Source organism: Balaenoptera acutorostrata, chromosome 2 (genome assembly GCF_949987535.1).
Source record: "Balaenoptera acutorostrata chromosome 2, mBalAcu1.1, whole genome shotgun sequence".
In the NCBI taxonomy this organism is placed as follows: domain Eukaryota; kingdom Metazoa; phylum Chordata; class Mammalia; order Artiodactyla; family Balaenopteridae; genus Balaenoptera; species Balaenoptera acutorostrata.
In genome coordinates, this window is record NC_080065.1 from 185852231 (window position 1) to 185872200 (window position 19970).

Genomic DNA, 19970 nt, shown 5'->3' on the forward strand with positions numbered 1-19970 from the left:
ACACCCCCCGTGGAGGCAGGTGTGTGGGGAGACTCTGCTAGGAGTGGCCCGGCCCTTGGCTCTGCTGCCCTGGCTGGTCCCCTCCCAGGTGCCCAGGCTCAAACCCCAGCTCTGCCACCTCCCAGCTGTGTGACCTCCGAAAATGTCACCTGTGGGACTTCCCTGGAGGTGGTCCAGTGGTTAAGATGCTGCACTTCCACTGCAGGGCTGCGGGTTCGATCCCTGGTTGGGGAAATAAGATCCCACGTGCCCCGTGGCATGGCCAAAAAAAATAAAGTCACTTGTGTGAGCTTCCTGGGTGGCTGAACAAAATACACCACACTGCAGCTTAAAACCACAGGAGTTTATTGTCGCCTGGTTCTGGAGGCCAGAAATGCAAGATCAAGGTGTGGCAGGGCCATACTTCCTCTAGAGGCTCCAGGGGAGTGTCCTCCCTGCCTCTTCCAGCTTCTAGGGGCTCCGGCCTCCCCTGGCTTGTGGCTGCATCCCTCCAGCCTCTGTCTCCATCTTCACGTGGCCTCCTTCCCGTGTCTTCCTTCTGTGTGTGTCTGGGAACGGCTGTGCATCCTGCAGGATCCCCCAGCCTGGATTATCTGCTGTTCTCCTGTGATTGCGCTGAGGGAAGTTCCCTTCTCACCCGGCCACATCAGGGGTCCCTGCTGCCCACAGGGCTCCTCTCTACTGACCTCACCCCTGATCTCCTCCACCTCTCTGAAGGCGGAATATCTATGTTGATTACTGGAAATTCTACAGGGGAGATTTGTCTCTTCCCCTGTGTATTTGTTTATTTAACCATTTATATCAGTACGGACGCGTGGGCATTTACTTTCTAGTTTGGGTTATAATCCAATATTCCTTAATTTTATTCCTCAGGTTGTTCCAGATTCGGCTGCTGGGAGCCCTTTCAGTGGCTCCTGTGTGTCACTGAGGCACTCCCATAGTTGCGGGGTTTTATTTATTCGAGCACCCTCCAGCACCCTCCTTACTTTCTGCCGCTACAAGGTGCACAGGGCTCCTCTGCATATTCCTGCTTCGTCCTAGAACTAGCCGTTTCGCCAAGGAGCCTGGTTCCTTTCCCTGGGGCACCGTTTTAGAAACCAAGATCTAGGTGCTGGGTGTGCTGTCTTCCGTTTTAACAGGCATTTAAAAAGTTCTACACATAGATGTTAAATAACGGAAATCCCAAGGGCTCGTACGGAGGACACAAGGAGATACTTGAGTAACCCGCTTGGAGGCTCCCACCTGTGAAGCGGACCGAATTGCCGGCGCCCACAGGACGGGCTGGGGCTCCGGGCGCGGGTGTCGGGTCTCTGGGGGAGTCCACAGCCTGTCTCCAGAACCGTTCAGGCGAACTCCGTCCTGTCCTGGCCCCTGGCTGGTGCGTGGGCTTTTTCCCCCACCCCGCTACTCCAGCCGGGCCCCCAGAGAGCCCGGCCCCCCGACGTTTGCCCAAGCGGTGCCTGTCCCCCGGTGCGCTCTTCCCTGCAATCCTAGGAGGTCTTTCTGGAAAAAGACCTTTAAAACTGGGAAGAGTACGACACCAATAGAGCCAACTTTTGCAGGAGGAATTGCGGATGGGGGTGGAATCCAGAGAGACCCTCGATGCGTTAAGTCGCTTATAGAGCCCAGTTATAACACCGCGAATACCAAAGGAAAAGGGCAAAATATGGAACGCTTCACGAATTTGCGTGTCATCCTTGCGCAGGGGCCATGCTAATCTTCTCTGTATCGTTCCAATTTTAGTATATGTGCTGCCGAAGCGAGCACGGTATAATGTTTGACCCCAGAGCTATTTAGAGTGCACAGGATATACTCTTTTACACTAAGGGCGAACTCCATTAAAAACTGATTCAGCAATTCGTCTCTTCTTTTATGATATTAGTGCAACAATACCTTAAACAAATGGGGTCATTCACTGAAATTGAGAAAGTGTTTTTTGTTCTACCAAATATGACTCAGGTGGCTGCTGGGAATCCATGGTCGCATGCAAATTATACCGGAAGGGGGCGGAGCCGGAGCCGCTGCCGTCCCAGAAGTCTCCGGGAAGCGGCTGCGCTGCGTGGGCGAATCTTTGCTCCTGGGAAGATGGCGGCGGCAGAGCCGGGGCATTAGGGCGAGTGCAGGCTGCGGCCACCCGCTCGGCTGGGCGCACAGGCCGGCCCGGTGACTGCGGGGCTGGGAGCTCGGGCGGTCGGCCGGGCTCCGGACGGCGCCGCGGCAGCGGGGAGCGCCGGCCGGGGAAGGCGGTAACTAGCGGGCCCGGGGCGGGGCCTGTGGGGTCAGAGGGCGGGCCTGGAGAGCAAAGGGTGCTGGGTACGCGGCCTGAGTGCGCTGGGCGGGGTCTGGGGGTCGTGGCGGAAACGGGGGGACCTGAGGCGGCCCGGGGGTCGGGGCATCCGGAGCAGGGGGAAATCGGGGCGGGGCCTAAGGTTATACCTCCCCGGGGAGGGCCTGAGGTGCGTTGTGGGGAGGCTTGGGGGCGCGACCTGGAGGGCCAGGTGTATGGAGGCGGGGCCTTGGGGTTGTTTGGGAGACCCTGGGATGAAAACAGAGTTTGGGCCGGGCCTGGGGACACAAGGGGCAAATTGGGAGTGGGGTGTGGAAAGCAAATACTGTAGGGGCCGGGGCCGGAAGGCTTTGGGGGCAGAGCTTAAAGACTGTTGAAGGGGCTTGTGGGCGGGGCCTCGGTGTTCCCGGGCAGGACTTGAAGAAGCCTGGGGCCTGGGGGTCGTGATTGAGGAAGACGGGGCCGATCGTACTCCCAGTCTCACTGCGCTTTGGTAAAGGTGAAAAGAAATAACCTTAATCGATGCCCGGCGCATGGAGCGCGCTGAGGAAACGTTCACCGTTCGCGTTGTTACAGTTACCTGTGGAAGCCCGGCACCAAGCTGCTGCCCGGCCCCCTCCCAGCCTCTGTCAAAGGCAGCCCCACCGGTGCTCTTGGATGTCCGTGGACTCCTCCTTAAGGATAGACCCGGGTCCTACCCTGTCGCTCCTCACAGTTTGCACTGTCCCCAGCTTTGTTCACCTGGACCAGTGCAGTCACCCCAACCCTGTCCCCCAGCCTCGCCCTCCAGACAGCCAGAGTGGCCTGTGAAACATAAACAGGCCTCAGCCCTCCTGGGGCTGCCACCTCCCTCAGGGTGAAACCCCCCAGACCCTGCACAACCTGTCGTGTCCCCTCCCCACCCTTACTTTGCCCCGCCCCCTCACTCACCCTTTTCCTGCCCCGCAGGGTCCCATGCCACTCCTTGAGTGCCCAGACTCAGTCCAGCCTCTGGTTCTTTGCACTGGCTTTTCCGTCCACCTGGAATGCTCTTCCTTCAGGCTGCTTGCCTCGATCCCTCACACCTCCACCAGGGAGGCCTCCCTGGCCACGCATGAGTAAAATGCAGCTCCCCTGCCACGTGTGGGGCAGGGGTTGAGTCCACTTTGTCCCCCGCACTAGCCCAGTGTCCAGCACTGCCCTTGGGGTCCTGCAGGTGCTGCGTGAACATCGATGACAAGCCAGTCCTCCCTCCTGCAGGAGCTGGTGACTGTCCTCCGTGTGTGACCTTGGCAGGTGGGCACAATGGACCTGGCTTACATCTGCGAGTGGGAGAAATGGCCCAAGAGCACCCACTGCCCGTCGGTGCCCCTGGCCTGCACCTGGTCCTGCCGTAACCTCATCGCCTTCACCACGGACCTGCGGAGTGATGACCAGGGTGCGCCAGCTGTCCCCCCCCATCCCCGGCTCCCACAGGGTCTCCTCCTCCAAGATGAGGGGTGGCGAGGAGCTCAGAGGGCCTGGAGCCGGGGGCGCTGGGAGCACCCCGTGAGATGGCCGGGGCCGGGGGTGGGTGGCCCCATGCAGCTTGCTGAAGCTCCTGCCTGAGTTTTCCAGACCAAACGTGTCACCACCTGGCTTTGAGGTGCACTCTGCCAGCCGGGCCCGTGTTGTCTCTGCCACTGAGTGACGTGCACTCAGGAGAGGGAAGTAGAAAAACACAGAAACTTAGGATGAGGGAAAGAACCAGCTGTTAGTTTCCACGGAGAGATGCCCAGTGTTAGCATTTGGGGTTTGTTTTCTTCCGGTGCCGTTTTCTACGTCTCCTTTGCCCCACTGGAGGCAGGGTCATGGGCCGCTCCATCTGTACTCGGGCCGCCGGCGTGTCAGCAGCGGCTCCTGAGTCCCTGTGGCCGGGGCTTTGCTGCTTCCTCCCCGATGCCCCCGGGGTCGTCGGGCACCCGGCTGTTGTTGCCGTGTTGACCGCACCGTCCCTCACAGACCTGACCCGCATGATCCACATCCTGGACACCGAGCACCCCTGGGATGTGCACTCCATCCGCTCGGAGCACAGCGAAGCCATCACCTGCCTCGAGTGGGACCAGTCAGGTGAGGGCAGCTCTCCTTGACCCTGACTCCCAGGGCCACCTGCTCGCTCTTTTCCTGGTCCTGGCCCCGGCCCCGGTGTCCAGAGCTGGGACTCTAAGCCTTGACCTGTGGCTTTGCGGGCCCTGCTCTGCCCACTCCTGCTGTCCAGAGCCCTTTCCGGACTCGCCTGTGCCCCTCCCTGCTCTACTGCCCCCAGGCCGGCCTCTCCCACCCCGGCCCCTGATGGACAGTGAGGGGGGGGCTTGTGACGCGGGTTTGCCCCCCGCCCCACCCCGCACAGGCTCGAGGCTGCTGTCGGCTGATGCCGATGGGCAAATCAAGTGCTGGAGCATGGCCGACCACCTGGCCAACAGCTGGGAGAGCCCCGTGGGCAGCCTGGTGGAGGGGGACCCCATCGTGGCCTTGTCGTGGCTGCACAACGGTGTGAAGCTGGCCCTGCACGTGGAAAAGGTGGGTGTCCCACCTGGGGGCGCGGCTCCTCCTCTTGTGTCACCAGCACCCTTTGGTCTGCCTCGCCCGGGCCCGGCTCACACCTGCCGTGCAGGGTCAGCACCCGTGTGGCCAGCAGCCCCCGTGTGACTGACGTGGTGAGATCCCAGAGTTCCTGCCTGTACCCCACGGTTCAGCCCAGCGTCCCCTCGAGAGGGGAGCCGCCTGGGTGCAGGGTGCTGAACTCAGATCGCGATGCCACGCCTCACCCGTCGCTCTCCTTACCATCAAGTGGGGCCGCCGCTGGCCGTGGTGAGGGTTCAGCGCGAGAAGGCTTGAGAGGGCTCGGTGGGGCTGCGGGGGCGCACGTGGCTTGCTCTGCCGCTGCTCCGCAGAGCCAGGAGCCCCTCCTGGGTTGGTGCTGTGGGAAGTGGCTTTTCTCCCATCCCTTCCCCGTGTCTGCTCCCTGTGCCCGGTGCAGGGCCTGGGGACAGTTAACTGTCCGCATCTGGCAGCAGTGCATGCGCGCTGGCTCCAGGCCGCCGGGGGCGGGGGCGGGGGCAGGGGGTGCGTGCTGCCTTCCCTTTGTCTGTTCTCTTTTTTCATGTAACAGCTCTATTGAGATACAAGTCGCTTAGTATGGTTCACTCACCTGAAGTATACAGACTGGTGGTTTACTTAGTATCTTCACAGGCTAGTACAACCATCACCACAGTCAATTTCAGACCTTTTTTTTTTAGTATCTTCTTTCTTTATTTCCTTTATTTGTTTATTTATGGTTGCGTTGGGTCTTCATTGCTGCGCGTGGGCTTTTCTCTAGTTGTGGCGAGTGGGGGCTACTCTTCGTTGCCGTGTGCAGGCTTCTCATTGCGGTGGCTTCTCTTGTTGCGGAGCACGGGCTCTAGGCGCGCAAGCTCAGTAGTTGTGGTTGTGGCGCACGGGCTTAGTTGCTCCATGGCATGTGGGATCTTCCCGGACCAGGACTCAAACCCGTGTCCCCTGCATTGGCAGGCGGATTCTTAACCACTGCGCCACTAGGGAAGCCCCAGACCATTCTTTTCAACTCAAAGGAAGTCTGTCCCCATTAGCCTCACTCCCCTTCCCCACCCCAGCCCCTGGCAACCATGAACCCACTGTCTGTCCCTGTGGACTTGCCTGTTCTGGATGTTTCCCATCAATGGAATCACACACCATGTGTCCTTCTGTGTCTGGCTTCTCTCATTAGCGTCGTGTTTTCAAGGTCTGTCCACGCTGTTGCGAACATCAGGGTTACTGTTCTTCTTACCACATACCTTTGTCTCTAAATTATAAAAGACGTATGTGCTCATTTAAAACGCTCGGGCATGTACACGGCTCTCGAAGCCCATGATGTTGAGGTCAGGCGTCTGTCCCCTCTCCCCTTGGTAGGGATTCTAACTGCAGGCCTTGCTGCCTAACCTTCTGGACCTTTCTCTCTGTGGGACGTTTCTTTCTCAAACTGCCAGCGTCTCTCCTCGGGGGTCATCTGGGGGCTTTTGCTTCTTTCTTTCCAACACTGCCAGCACCCCCACGTCCGGAAGTCTCTGTTGGGGCCGTGGTCAGCCCTGCCCTCCCTGGACGCCTGGCCCTGTGGGTCTGCTCCCCAGACAGAGAGGGCACATACTCTCCCACTGCCCAGAGAGCCCTGCTTAGTCTCCAGCTCGTGCTGGTTCAGTGACAGACGTGTTGCACGGATTGAAGGGAACCCGGCGCGCAGGCTGCCCCCGGGTCCACCCGGGTGGAACGCCAGGAAAGGCACAGCTGGGGACAGAAACCAGGGCCCGGGCGGGGGTTGGCTGGGGGCCTGAGGGCCCCTCCGAGGGGAGTGGAAACGTTCCTGAGCGGTTTCCACAATGGGGTGGTTGTCAACTCCTTGAACCGAAAGCCGAGAAGAGGTGGGTTTTGCTGTACGTTAATTGTAACTTAAACCTGGTTTGGAAAGGTAAAATAGCAGTGGCAGCTGTACTTTGCAGCACAGCCGGAATGCTTTACCTCCGGGGTCTGTAAACTGCAGCCCGCTCGCTCGCCCACTTTGTAAACAGTCTCACTGGCGGCTGCTTCTCTTTGCTGCAGACGCAGGGAAAGAGCTGAGTGGTTGCAGCAGACCACTTGGCTCACAAAACCAAAAATACTGAGTGTCTGACCCTGTGAGGAAAACATGGTGGGTCCTGTCCTGCGCGTGTTGAGCCGTGTCATCCTCACCACAGTCCTCGGATGTACAGATGAGGATACTGAGGGTCAGAGAGGCCCATGTCACACAGTGCTTGAGTGGCTGAGGCAGGATCTGAACTCAAGTTCATGTTCTCGTGGCTTCTGCCACGTGGTTCCTCCATGTTCCCAAGGGTGCGACTCCCAGAAGGGCGTCCTGGGGTCACAAAGGCAGACCCCTGAAGGCCAAGCATGTGCCCGGGGCTGGTGCTGCCCCGAGCTGACCCCTCCCCCTCCCCCACAGTCGGGCGCCTCCAGCTTTGGCGAGAAGTTCTCCCGAGTCAAGTTCTCACCATCGCTCACGCTGTTTGGGGGCAAGCCCATGGAGGGCTGGATTGCAGTGACGGTCAGCGGCCTGGTCACCGTGTCCCTGCTCAAGCCCAGCGGGCAAGTGCTGACCTCGACGGAGAGCCTGTGCCGGCTGCGTGGCCGTGTGGCCCTGGCCGACATCGCCTTCACGGGCGGCGGCAACATCGTGGTGGCCACGGCAGACGGCAGCAGCGCATCCCCAGTGCAGTTCTACAAGGTGTGCGTGAGCGTCGTCAATGAGAAGTGCCGCATCGACACCGAGATCCTGCCCTCGCTCTTCATGCGCTGCACCACCGACCTCAACCGCCGGGACCGGCTCCCCGCCATCACCCACCTCAAGTTTCTGGCCCGAGACATGTCAGAGCAGGTGTGCCCGCCCGGCCACCCCGTGGCAGGATAGCTCGGGGCTAAACCCACGCGTGGGCAGGGCTGGTCCTTCCGGAGGCTCCAGGGGAGCATCAGTTCCCACCTTTTCCAGCTTCTAGAGGCGCCGCCTCCCTGGCTCGCGGCCCCTCCTGCATCCTCACAGCCAGCAGCGCAGCATCTCCCGTCTCTCTCTGCCTCTGACCCTCCCGCCTCCCTCTTATAAGGACCCTGGGATGACACTAGGGCCCCCAGGGAATCCAGGGTCGTCCCCGTCTCAGGGGCCTTAACTTAATCCCACCTGCGAAGTTCCCTCTGCCCCATGAGGTGACACATCCACAGGTCCTGGGACCAGGATGGGGACATTTCTGGGGGCGAGGTTCAGCCAGCTGCACCGGGGTCCCCTCATAACCTTGCACTGATCAGCCCCCAGCTTCACGAAGTCCCAGTACGTTTCCCCGGCCCCCTTGCTTCCCGCCGGGGGTGCCTTGAGTGACTGCCTTCCCCAGGGGAGGCGGGGTCGTGGGGGCAGGTGCGGCACCGGCTGGGTGTACCTGGGTCGGAATCAGCGGCTGTGAGGCGGGTGCCGATGTGAGCCCCGTGGAGCAGCCGGAGGCCCGGAGAGGCCGAGGGGCTGGTCCAGGCCCCTCACCGAGCCGCCCGCCCCCCCCAGGTGTTGCTGTGTGCGTCCAGCCAGACCAGCAGCGTGGTGGAGTGCTGGTCTCTGCGCAAGGAGGGGCTCCCTGTGAACAACATCTTCCAGCAGCTCTCGCCCGCCGGTGAGTCCTGCTCCGGCCAGCCAGGGACACGCAGCCTCCCGAGAACCTGGGATCCTCTGGGAGCCCTTGGGTAGGGCGAGGCGCGGGGGTGACCTGAGTTTGCCAATAACGTGCCCGCCACTCCCTTCCCTCCCTCTCTGTCCCCACACCCACGCGGAGCCCCGAGTCCCCCGCTGGGACTGGCCCCCCTCCGGGACTGGCCCCCCTCCTGACACCTGTGTGGCTGGGAAGCCGGAAAAGCTACTTCCCTGGAAGCCGGGGGTGAACCTGCAGCCACACGGGGTGTGTTCCCGCTGATGGCAGCACTTTTGGCCCTGGAGTGGCCGAGGGGCCGTGTCAAGAGGCCCCTTGAGGCTCCGTCTGCCCGCAGGTGGTTGCCTAAGCTGCTCGATGTGGCCTCAGAGGAACTAAATGTGAAGAAGGTCATGCTGCCTTTCCTGAGCGACCCCGCGGGGCGGCAGGGCCACAAGGGGTCCCAGCCCTTCCCTCGTCCTTCCTCTGTCCTAGTAGCCGTGGGCGCGGCCGTCAGGCGGGTCATGGCCCCCACGCACACCCTGGGACCTTGTCACAAGCGGGACCACATCTCATGCGAAAGGGCCGTCACCCGTCAGCTGGTAGAGCCTTGTTCTGATGCAGGTGTCCGAGTGCCGGCAGGGTCTGTGCTGAGCTCACCCACACCTCCTCCCCCCACCCCGCCCCTCGTCCTAGCTTCGCACGGCCTGTGGGCTCTTGGATCTGCCCCTTGTCCTACCTCCCTGCCTTTGCCCTAAGCGCCCCCCGCCAGCCCATCCTCCCCCTCAGGCCCCTGCTCTGCCAGCCACTGTCCAGCCCGTGCTCCAGGGGTCGGCCTGACTTGGGTGGACGCGTGGGTCCCGGTGGACTTGGGCAAGCAGCTCAGCCTCTGACAGCGGCCGCTCCCCCTCTGACAGCAGCCGCTCCCCCTCTGACAGCGGCCGCTCCCCTCTAAGCTAGGAATGTCCGGGGCCGCCAGGCTGCGTGTGGGTGCCTGGCCCGCTCACCCTCCCTCCCTGGGCATCGCTGCAGCTGTCGCCGTTACGGCTGTGCTCAGCGTCGTCCCTCTCTGGGCCTCGGGCTCCCAGTGGGGTGACGTTTGCCAGGAGCCCCTTTGTGCTGGGCCGTCCAGAGAAGAGCTCTCAGGGCAGGTGGGTAGAGGCGTGCTGTCGCAGCCAGCTTTGCCGCGTCACACACCAGCCCCAGACTCTGGCTCAGAACCACAGCCCGGAGGGTGCTGGGCCAGGCCGCCTCCGCTGCCCCGTCCTGGTTCCCTGTGTCTGCTGTCGCCCCAGGGCAGCTGGGGTGCTGGCCGCTGGCTGGGCGCCCGGGCTCACCTCAGTGTCACCTTGGAGTCCAGGTGCACGGGCGCCGTTGAGCCTCTGCTCACATCACGCCCGCAGCGCCGGGGGCCAACCCCAGATTGACGGGAACCACCCCACCCCTTGCTGGGGGGCTTCATGATCACACCGAGGGTGTGGGCGCAGGGAGGGGCCCGTCTTGGCCACCTTTCGGTCCAGCTCATGGGGAGAGCTGGGTTTCCACCCAGGACCTCTCAGACCACAGAGACAGAACCCCGCGTAAGCCGGCCGAGTCACTGGGGAACTTTGGGGTTTGTGTGGTGGCAGGGTCGGGGGTGGGTTCCCCTTCTCAGCACGTTGGCTCCTTCGAGGGGACAAGGTGGAGCCGCCCCCGCCACCTGACAGCCTCGTGGCCCAGGCGGGTGCCTCCTCCTGTTCCCGTGAAGGCCCAGGACCGGATCCTTTGGGGTGCCCCGCCCTTCCCCCCCCAGTCACGTGAGCTCGCTGGGTCTCCAGGAGGGGCAGGGTCCTTGTCGTGTTTGTCTTGTCTTCTTTTTTTAAATTTTTTCTGTATTTTATTTATTTTTTTATACAGCAGGTTCTCATTATCTATTTAATATATATTAGTGTATATATGTCAATCTCAATCTCCCAGTTCACCCTACCACCACCCCCCTGTCTTGTCTTCATTTTGTTGCTCTCTGTCCCCCCCCACCTCCTTTTAGTTGGAGACAAACAGCCCACAATTCTCAAATGGCGGATCCTGTCAGCCACCAACGACCTGGACCGTGTGTCTGCCGTGGCGCTGCCCAAGCTCCCCATCTCGCTCACCAACACTGACCTGAAGGTGGCCAGCGACACCCAGTTCTACCCCGGCCTCGGTACGGTGTCTCAGAGCCCCCGGGGGAAGGGGGTGGGCCCTGAGCTTGGGCTTCCGTCACAGGGTCCTGGGAGCCTGGCCCCCGGCCTCACGTCAGTCCCAGTGGGGCCGAGGGTGCTGCTTTCAGGATCTGATGGGCTCAAAGGGCTGTGAGGCCACCGTCAAGCTGTGCTCTTTACTATGTAGAGGGCTGTTAGCAGTCCACAGGGGAGGCTGGGAACTTGGGGAAAACTTTCCAGATAAGCTTCCCTCCCATGCCCATGCCCACCCCCGTTGTAGTACCTCATGTGGAGATTCTGGGTTTGGGCCCTGGCGTCTGTGACCCTGGGTGAGTCAGGCTGGCTGTGTTGGTGCCGGCCCAGGGCAGCCCCCCAGCCCCCTGCTGTGGATTATGGGCTTTGGGTTCTAGGAGCCCCTGAGCTCACTGGCCTCTGTTCCGCCCCGAGGCCCTTTGTGTACATCAGGCCCAGGCCCTTTCCATCTGCTGTCCTCTCCGCCTGCCCCTCCCACTTGTCCTCCTGGAAGTCACCTGTTGCCTTACGTTGGCCAAACTTAGTGCTGGCCGCAGGGGAGCGGGGCAGAGGTGCCCAGACAGGGTGCAGTCTGCTCCACCGATTCGGGGGCCGGTTAGCCAGGACTGGACCCCACTGGGGGGTGGTGCACCCCGGTGGCTTGGGGCTCACGCCACTCCTTAGCACAGCCTCTGCTGGGCGTGGTGGCAGCCCTTTCCCATCGTCCAGAGCTGGGTTCGGCCGCCTGACCCTACACGTGCCCCCAGGGCTGGCCCTGGCCTTCCATGACGGCAGCGTCCACATCGTGCACCGGCTCTCGCTGCAGACCATGGCCATCTTCTATAGCTCCGCAGCCCCGCGCTCCGTGGACGAGCCGGCTATCAAGCGCCCTCGGACCACAGGCCCCGCCGTCCACTTCAAGGCCATGCAGCTCTCCTGGACTTCCCTGGCCCTCGTGGGCATCGACAACCACGGCAGGGTCAGTGCTGTCCCGGGGGGACCGAGGGTGAGGCGGGGTCCCCGTGCTGCTGTCTGTGGGGGGGGGCCGCGCTCAGGAAGTGGGGGCCCTTAGGGTGCTGCTCTGACGTCAAGGAGCCCTAGGCCCCCAGTGCGCAGCAGGTGCTCTGCGAGTTGGCCTCCTGGTTCCCGGGGGAATCTGTCTGTGGCCTGGCAGGAGGGCGGGCAGCCTCACAGCCACTCTCACACACTCACGCTTTCGCTTACACCTGCCCGTGTGTTTGCACGCTCATTCACACCCTTGTACGCTCACACCTCACATTTGTCCTACTGGCACGTTCACACACGTGCACACGTTTGCGCACTCACACCCACGTGCGCGTGCCCCCCGGCCCCCCGCAGTGGGCTCCTGTGAGTTGCTGTCGGGCACCCTGTGATTTCTGTTCCGGCCCCATCCTCGGTGTCTCCGGGTGGTGGGTTGGGCTTCTCAGGAGCACGAGGTCTGTGTTCCCAGGGTTCCCCAAGTGGACCTGCAGGCCCCATCACCGGACAGGCGCCCTGCCGGCTAGGGGGCCTTTCAGACCCTATGTGGGAATCGCCACAGCTATGGAAACCTGGGGCTTGTGGCCCCCATTCACGCCACGTGGCTGGGTTGTAGCTCTGCAGCCCTCCCGTGTGACAGGACAGCGGGCAGGCCTGGGCCCCGCGCCGGCCGTGCCCTCCCTGCCCCCAGCTGCCCGTCGGGCCCCACCCCCTCACACCCCGCCCTCTCCTCCACAGCTGAGCATGTTGCGCATCTCGCCCTCCATGGGCCACTCGCTGGACGCGGGGCTGGCCCTGCGGCACCTGCTCTTCCTGCTGGAGTACTGCATGGTGACCGGCTACGACTGGTGGGACATCCTGCTGCACGTGCAGCCCAACATGGTGCAGAGCCTGGTGGAGAAGCTGCATGAGGAGTACACGCGCCAGAAGGCCGAGCTGCAGCAGGTGCCCGCCCCCCTTGGCTGCTGCCTGGTCCCTCCGTCAGGGTGACCGCAGGCCAGACGGCACACCTCTCGCTGCTGCCTCAGCCCAGGAGTGCGTGGCTGTGGGCCTGACGCCACCTGCCTCTGGGTGGCTTTGGATGCCTTTGCTTGTGCATAAGAGCAGTAAACGGGAGTTTTACCGACGGGCGAGCCAGGGAGAAGTGATCGTTCAGACGCCATGGTGGCGTGCCTGTAAAACCCGGAGCCCCCCCTCCGAGTTCAGCGGGGCAGCTGTAGAGGTCAGCGCTGCTAAGAATCTGAAGTTGTCCTCTGGGCCAGCCGTTGAGGAGAAAACAGGAAGGAGAGCTCCCATGCCCATTAGCAACCTGCTGAGATGTGAGAGTGCTGGGCCTGACCCGGGAGCATGACCCGGGGAACAGCACAGGACGGAGCTGGGTTCAGAGCCAGGGACGCCAGGAGTGATCAGATCTCTTGTTATCGGGCAGAGCTGTGTGCAAGCATTTTTGTTTTTTGTTTTTTTGGCCGCACCCCTCATGCCTTGGGGGATCTTAGTTCCCCCGCCAGGGATTGAACCTGGGCCCTCTGCAGTGAGAGCGCAGAGTCCTAACCACCAGACCACCAGGGGGTTCCCTGTATGCAAGCATCTTTATGCTTCAAGTCCTCCAGTCATCCTGGGAGACAACAGGTTTCAGGAACTGTGGGGGGTGGAGCTGCATCTGTGGCCCCACCCACTTCATGCCAGGAGCGCCCCCAGTCGTGAGGTGTCCCAGGCGTGGCCCTCGGGCCCCTGGGGCACACGCGCCTGCAGGTTGAGACCCTGCCATCCTGTGAGGAAGGTCCTCCTACCTGGTTCCGCCATGAGGAGGGCGAGGCCCAGAGAGGGTTTGCGGCTTGCCCGGCTGGCCCAGCGCCTCGCTCTCCACTGCGCCTCAGGTGCGTGCCCCGCCCACTCACATCCTCCACCCCCCAGGTCCTCTCTACCCGGATCCTGGCCATGAAGGCCTCGCTCTGCAAGCTGTCGCCCTGCGCAGTGACCCGCGTGTGCGAGTACCATGCCAAGCTCTTCCTCATCGCCGCCAGCTCCACGCTCAAGTCGCTGCTGCGCCCGCACGTGCTCAACACGCCCGACAAGAGTCCCGGCGACCGGCTGACGGAGATCTGCGCCAAGATCACGGACGTTGGTGGGTCCTGCCCTGTCCTGCAGGCTGCCCTGGCTGTAGAGGACCCCTTGGCCGTTGCGCATGTGTGGGGTGTTGGGGACACACGGTGGGCGTTAATGGGAACAAAGATGACCCAGCCTGGGGATGGCATCACCAGGGGCACTGCCAGTGTGGAGGCCTGGAGGCTGGCGGGAGCTGCAGGGTGCCCGGCACAGGGGGTCCGAGGGGCGGGCAGAGCGTTCTGAAGGCCAGCGGTGGACACCCAGAGCCCCTCCCTCCAACCCCGCCCTCCAGGGTCCTAGGCTCAGCCAGGCCCATCCCTCATTTGCTTGTTCACCACGTCGGCCTGTGGGGGTGGGCCCAGCTCACCGTGCGTGCTGATGGGCACATGTGAGGTTTTGACTGCCCCTGACTGGCTGTCCCCTCCCAGACATTGACAAGGTCATGATCAACCTCAAGACGGAGGAGTTCGTCCTGGACATGAACACGCTCCAGGCGCTGCAGCAGCTCCTGCAGTGGGTGGGCGACTTCGTGCTCTACCTGCTGGCTAGTCTGCCCAACCAGGTGCGCCCGCGCTCCTGCTTGGAAGCCCCACCCACCCAGGAGCCCCACCCCTGGCCTTGTCCCCTGAAGCCCCACCTCCCTGCCCCTGCCCCTCCCAGAAGACCCCTCCCCCCAGGGCCTGCTGAGGTCCTCGGATGCTGCACACGCTGAAGTAAGCCACCTGAGCCCTTCTCCCCACAGGGCTCCCCGCTGCGGCCCGGCCACAGCTTCCTGCGGGATGGCATGTCGCTGGGCCTGCTGCGGGAGCTGATGGTCGTCATCCGCATCTGGGGCCTGCTGAAGCCCGGCTGCCTGCCTGTGTACACGGCCACCTCTGACACCCAGGACAGCATGTCCCTGCTCTTCCGCCTGCTCACCAAGCTCTGGATCTGCTGTAAGACGCCCAGCTCTTTACTGTTGTTCCGCCACCAAGATACAAGCCCTGGCTGAGTCCCCCCAGCAGAATATAAGCTCCCACAGGTCAAACTGGCTCTGTCGTGGCCCCCACTGTTCCCCCAGCACCCAACACAGGTCCAGGCACAGTGTGTGTGCTCGTTAACATCAGCCACTCTTAGGCACTTGTTTGTCTGTGTCACCAGGTCGTGTGTTTCTGTGGCCAGGCTCTATCGTTGTCACATCCGTGATGCCAGGAAGGGCACCCAGTGTTCGCTGCATATTTTTTAAATGAATAAGTGGGTCCCCATTTTACAGAGGAGAGGACTGAGGCCCGAGAAGGGGAAGGAGCTTCCCAGGGCCACTCAGGAAATCGGGGCAGGGCTGGGGCCTGCGCCTGGTGCTCTGTGAGCTCTGAGGAGGCCATGATGCCTCCTGGGTGGGCAGCGCTCTGGGCAGGGCTGCTGAGCAAGATGTCCCCGTGGTCCCCTCCCCGCAGGCCGCGATGAGGGCCCCACGAGCGAGCCGGATGAGGCGCTCGTTGACGAGTGCTGCCTGCTGCCCAGCCAGCTGCTCATCCCCAGCCTGGACTGGCTGCCCGTCAGCGACGGCCTCGTCAGCCGCCTGCAGCCCAAGCAGCCGCTGCGTCTGCACTTCGGCAAGCCTCCCGCTCTGCCCGGCAGTGCCACCAGCTTGCAGCTGGACGGCCTCATCAGGTGCGTACCCGTTTCTGCCTCGGGGCCTTTGCACGTGCTGTGCCCGCTGCTTCCTTCCAGCCTGACCTCAGTGCTGCTCCCGAGACTCCCCCACCTCCACCCTCTCTCCCCTCCTGGTCACTTCCCTCCATCCAGTTGCCTCGGCCTGGGCTGATCTGTGCCCTCGCTTGTCTGGGTGACATCATCCTCCCTCTGGTCTGTCACCGCCTGCCTGGAGGGCCCACGTGGCTGACCTTGGTTACTTGGGCTCCAGCCCTTTCAGAGCTCAAGCTGACGCCCCAGTCCCCCACCGTAAATCTCACTGTAGCCTGGACTGCCTGGTGGGGCCGGAGGCCCCAGGGAATCAGAACCCTCTCAGGCAGACCTCCCAGGGCTTAAAGGTGACCTCAGGAGCCATTCTTTGGAATGTGTGGGGTCTGGACAGCCCACCCCTGCTGAGTGAGCTCACGACTGCCCAGCAGTGCCTTGGGGTGGGGGTTTGTCCCCATTTAACAGACGAGGAAACTGAACCTCAGAGATGCAGTCAGAAGGCAGCCGGCCAGGACCCAAACCCAGCACCCCACAGGCTGCCTGCCTGAAATGGTGCTCGAGCGATGAATCCCCAAGCGGAGGTTCGCGTCCCTGCCTCCCCGGGAAGCGCTCTGGGCCTTGCTTCTCCACCTTCCGCATTTTCTTGCATGTCTCGCTGTGGGAGGAACAGCCTGATGAATCACACGCTGTGGTTTGTGCTTCGGTTTCAGAAAAAACTTTACAAGGAGAGGTGGCTGGTCGCACAAGGGGTTTCACACTCTCAGAAGTTTTCAAACGTGTGATACGAGCATAACGGGCCGCCCCGCCCCAGCCCCAGGTCCTCTCTGACGGGCTCTGGGTGCCAGGCTCTCAGACGTCGCGGCGGTTCTGGGCCGCCACCCCGACCCCGGCCGGGGGTCTGTGGGCGGAGGGCGTATAGAAGCCCCGCTTGCGGACTCTCCCTGTTCCCTGGCGAGCGTGCGTCATGCACGCTTTGCCTTTAAGAGAGGGACCTGTGCTGGCCTGTGCGTGCGTGTGCGTGCGTGCGTGCGCATGCGTGCGTGTACGCCCCCGAGCCACTCCCATGCCCCTCTCTGTCAGGGCGCCGGGCCAGCCCAAGATGGACCACCTGCGGAGGCTGCACCTGGGCGCCTACCCGACGGAGGCCTGCAAGGCCTGCACCAGGTGAGCGCTGCAGCAGACGCCGGGCCCGCTCTGCCACCGGCGGTTTCCCGCCTGGGAACGGGGGTCCTGGAGTGCCTCCCTTGTGGGGCTGCTGAGCGGGTGCCCCAGGCGGTCTTCATAAAGGGCCGGGGTGGCCCAGCGGTGAGCGGCTGACCCGAGTCTGCCCTTGAGGGGCTCCTAGTGACCTGACAAGTGCAGACATGAAGGAGTGACTGCAGCAGTGCTGTGCTTTGCAAACGTGGCCCCGAGTGCTGCCAGACGACCCCAGGGTCACACCACTAGGGACGGGCTGAGCCAGGACTCAGACCCACAACCCCTCCTCTGTCCACTGAGGGAGGTGAGGGGGTGGTATCTGAACTGGGACAGAAGGATGTGGAGGAATTAGATCAGTGTGGGGGGAGTGGGGGCTGCAGGGAACAGCATTCCTGGGGTGGAACAGCATGTGCAAAGGCCCTGTGGCCACCACCCAACCCTGCCTAGTGGCCCACCCTCCCGACTCTGCCCGCAGGTGCGGCTGTGTCACCATGCTCAAGTCACCCAACAAGACCACGGCTGTCAAACAGTGGGAGCAGCGCTGGATCAAGAACTGCCTGTGTGGGGGGCTCTGGTGGCGGATGCCCCTCAGCTACCCCTGACTGCGCCCAGGCCCTTGTAAGTAGATTCTTTTTCTTTTCTTTTTTTTTTTTTTTCTTGTCTGGTGAATATGGTCTTTAATTACTAGTTGGATAACTTTTCTAAAAATTTCATTGTAGTTGATTTACAAGGTTGTTAGTTTCTGGTATATAACACAGTATATAAATTTTTATATATACATATATGTACACACACATGTTCTTTTTGCTACTCTTTTCCATTATGGTTTATGACAGGATATTGAATATAGTTCTCTGTGCTATACCATAGGACTTTGTCATTTATCTATTTTATATGTAGCAGTGTGTATCTTCTAATCCCACACTCCTAATTTATCCCTCTCTCCTTTGGTACCCATGAGTTTGTATTCTATGTCTGAGTCTGTTTCTGTTTGGTAAATAAGTTTATTTGTGTCATATTTTAGATTTCACATGTAAATGATATTGTATGATATTTGTCTTTCTCTTTCTGACTTACTTCACTTAGTATGATAATCTCTGGATCCATCCATGTTGCTGCAAATGGTATTATTTCATTCTTTTTATGACTGAGTAATATTCTTTTGTGTGTGTGTGTGTATATATATGTATATATACCACATGTTCTTTATTCATTCATCTGTCGATGGACATTTGGGTTGTTTCCATGTCTTGGTTATTGTGAATAGTGCTGCTGTGAACATTGGGGTGCATGTGTCTTTTTGAATTATAGTTTTGTCTGGACATTTGCCCAGGAATGGATCATATGGTAGTTCTATTTTTAGTTTTTTGAGGAACTTCCATACTGTTTTCCACAGTGGCTGCACCAATTTACATTCCCACCAACAGTGCAGGAGGGTTCCCTTTTCTCCACACCCTCTCCAGCATTTGTCATTTGTAGACTTTTAAATGATGGCCATATTGACTGGTGTAAGGTGATACCTTGTTGTAGTTTCGATTTGCTCTTCTCTAATAATTAGCGATGTTGTGCGTCTTTTCATGTGCCTGTTGGTCATCTGTATGTCTTCTCTGGAAAAATGTCTATTTAGATCTTCTGCCCATTTTTTTGATTGGGTTGTTTGTTTTTTTAATATTGAGTTGTATGAGCTGTGTGTTTTGGAAATTAAGCCCTTGTTGGTCGCGTCGTTTGCAAATATTTTCTGCTATTCTGTAGGTTGTTTTCGTTTTGTTTATGGTTTCCTTTGCTGTGCAGAATGTCAGTGGATTCCCGATGGGTTTAAAGGAAAGGCACGCTGTCCCCTTGCTGGTCACAGAGCAGCCACGCACTCCAGACCTTCATTGGGTGCGTGAGACAATGCCACCCTTGAACTATGCTTTTGGGCCCTTATCAGCTGCGCCAGCACCTCTGTAACCGGCAGGGCAGGTGAGGACACGGCCTGAAGCCTCAAGTTGGCAGCCTCGGCCCAGCGGGCCCTGCTCTTTCTTCCTCGGAGCCTACTGGCGGATCCGGGTGGAGGGCCTGGCCGCATGGCCACCATAACAGGTGGTGACTGAGACAGGCCTGGGCCTGCCCTGAGGATCTCACTGCCCCGGGTAGAGCCACGGCTGTGTCCCGACCCCTGGGACCCCAGAGCGCAGTGACCGCCCTGGATTTCCCAGGTCCCAGCTCAGAGGGTCCAGGACAGCTCAGGCCTCTGTCCTTCAGAACATCCCACATGAACCTGCCGGGTGTCCAGTGGCCACTGTCAGTGACACCAGCCCGGGCGTCTGCTTCGGGTTCCTCACCTGTACCTGTCACTGCTGAGCCCTCGCGACCGCCGTCTCTGACCTGGGCAGACCAGTAAACGTCCCCACTGGGTGGCTGGTGTCTTGTCGGTGTCCTGGGCGCCACCCGGCAGCCCCCTCGCCCCCGGAGCCTCCCTCCCTCTCCACAGGCATGTGGTTCTGCCCCTGTGTGTGCTGCTCTCCTGCTCTGTCAGCATTTATTGAGCACCTAGTGTCTGCCAGGCACAGGGGTCCCTGCACGGGGGAAGCAGTGGGCTGGACGTGGGTGGGGGCTGCTCCCCGCCGCCTGGGTTCCTGCGCACATGAGTGTCTCTGTCTCTGCTTTCCCTCTGCATCCCTCCCCCTCCCCTCTCCCCTGGGTTTCCTGAGCTCCGTGGCCCCCAGGGGTCCTGCTTCGCCAGCAGCCGCTTCCACCCATTATGCCTGGCTCCCCGCAGGCCCCCGGCACAGCGCCTGCCTGTTAAGTGGTGATTGCTTCTCTTGTTTTCCTTCTGGAGGCGAAAGGGAGGGCAGGCTGGCTGGGCGCCCCGCGGAGTTCAACACGCAGCAGCGGTGTCTGTCGGGCTTTCAGGGGCTGGCAGCGCTCCAGGGGCCCCATTACCTGGGCCGGGGCCGCTTCCCCGCCGGCCCGCCCACCTGCGGCAGCAGCACTTGGTGTCTAGGTCCTGCCGTCCGAGAGGTGCTTCTGCAGGGACCTGTGGGGACCCGGAGCTGCTGGCTGTGCCGGGAGGGGTGGAGACACCCTGCCTTGGACTCACCTCCCGTGCTGCTGCCACTGCCTTCTGTCCCCTTGGGGAAAGGGGACCCAGGGCTGCCTCCCTGGTCGAGGGGCATGTGGTCCACGTTCCTACATATTTTTTCTCAGCCTTCTACCCCATTTGACCATGTTTTTTTAAGCAACTTGTGTTTCTCAAGTCATTTGAAGTCTTTAAACCAGTTATTTGTCTTAGGAAGATGAGCCTGTTTCTTGCACTCATGT

The 19970-nt window shown here is 60.9% G+C and overlaps 1 protein-coding gene and 1 non-coding gene across 4 annotated transcripts; one reads left to right on the forward strand and one right to left on the reverse strand.

Moving 5' to 3' along the window:
• Positions 1-1660: 1660 nt before the first annotated feature.
• LOC114236995 (U6 spliceosomal RNA) lies at positions 1661-1767 on the reverse strand. The gene has a single exon (XR_003622818.1). It is a non-coding gene; the product is annotated as a U6 spliceosomal RNA (small nuclear RNA).
• Positions 1768-2012: 245 nt separating this feature from the next.
• On the forward strand, positions 2013-18510 carry MED16 (mediator complex subunit 16). Of its 3 annotated transcripts, none has more exons than XM_057540950.1 (17): positions 2013-2163; positions 3527-3704; positions 4268-4375; positions 4656-4825; positions 7275-7706; positions 8376-8481; positions 10520-10675; positions 11453-11664; positions 12423-12629; positions 13599-13809; positions 14219-14352; positions 14533-14725; positions 15224-15440; positions 16551-16634; positions 17143-17285; positions 17754-17791; positions 18459-18510. In XM_057540950.1, the coding sequence occupies exons 2-15, from the start codon at positions 3572-3574 to the stop codon at positions 17267-17269; spliced, it is 2490 nt and encodes an 829-aa protein (XP_057396933.1). In that variant the 5' UTR covers positions 2013-2163; positions 3527-3571; the 3' UTR covers positions 17270-17285; positions 17754-17791; positions 18459-18510. The 3 variants fall into 3 exon arrangements, with proteins under 3 accessions (XP_057396933.1, XP_057396935.1, XP_028020850.1); XM_057540952.1 differs by having other exon boundaries at positions 3563-3704; XM_028165049.2 differs by lacking the exons at positions 16551-16634; positions 17143-17285; positions 17754-17791; positions 18459-18510 and adding an exon at positions 16181-16536.
• The last annotated feature ends 1460 nt before the right edge of the window (positions 18511-19970 follow it).

Bases quoted from the DNA above. Each gene is read 5' to 3' on its own strand.
- MED16 (XM_057540950.1), top strand. From the start codon at position 3,572: ATGGACCTGGCTTACATCTGCGAGTGGGAGAAATGGCCCAAGAGCACC. The intron at 7,707-8,375 runs GTGTGCCCGCCC...CGCCCCCCCCAG, and splicing joins CCCGAGACATGTCAGAGCAG to GTGTTGCTGTGTGCGTCCAG. The intron at 14,353-14,532 runs GTGCGCCCGCGC...TTCTCCCCACAG, and splicing joins TGGCTAGTCTGCCCAACCAG to GGCTCCCCGCTGCGGCCCGG.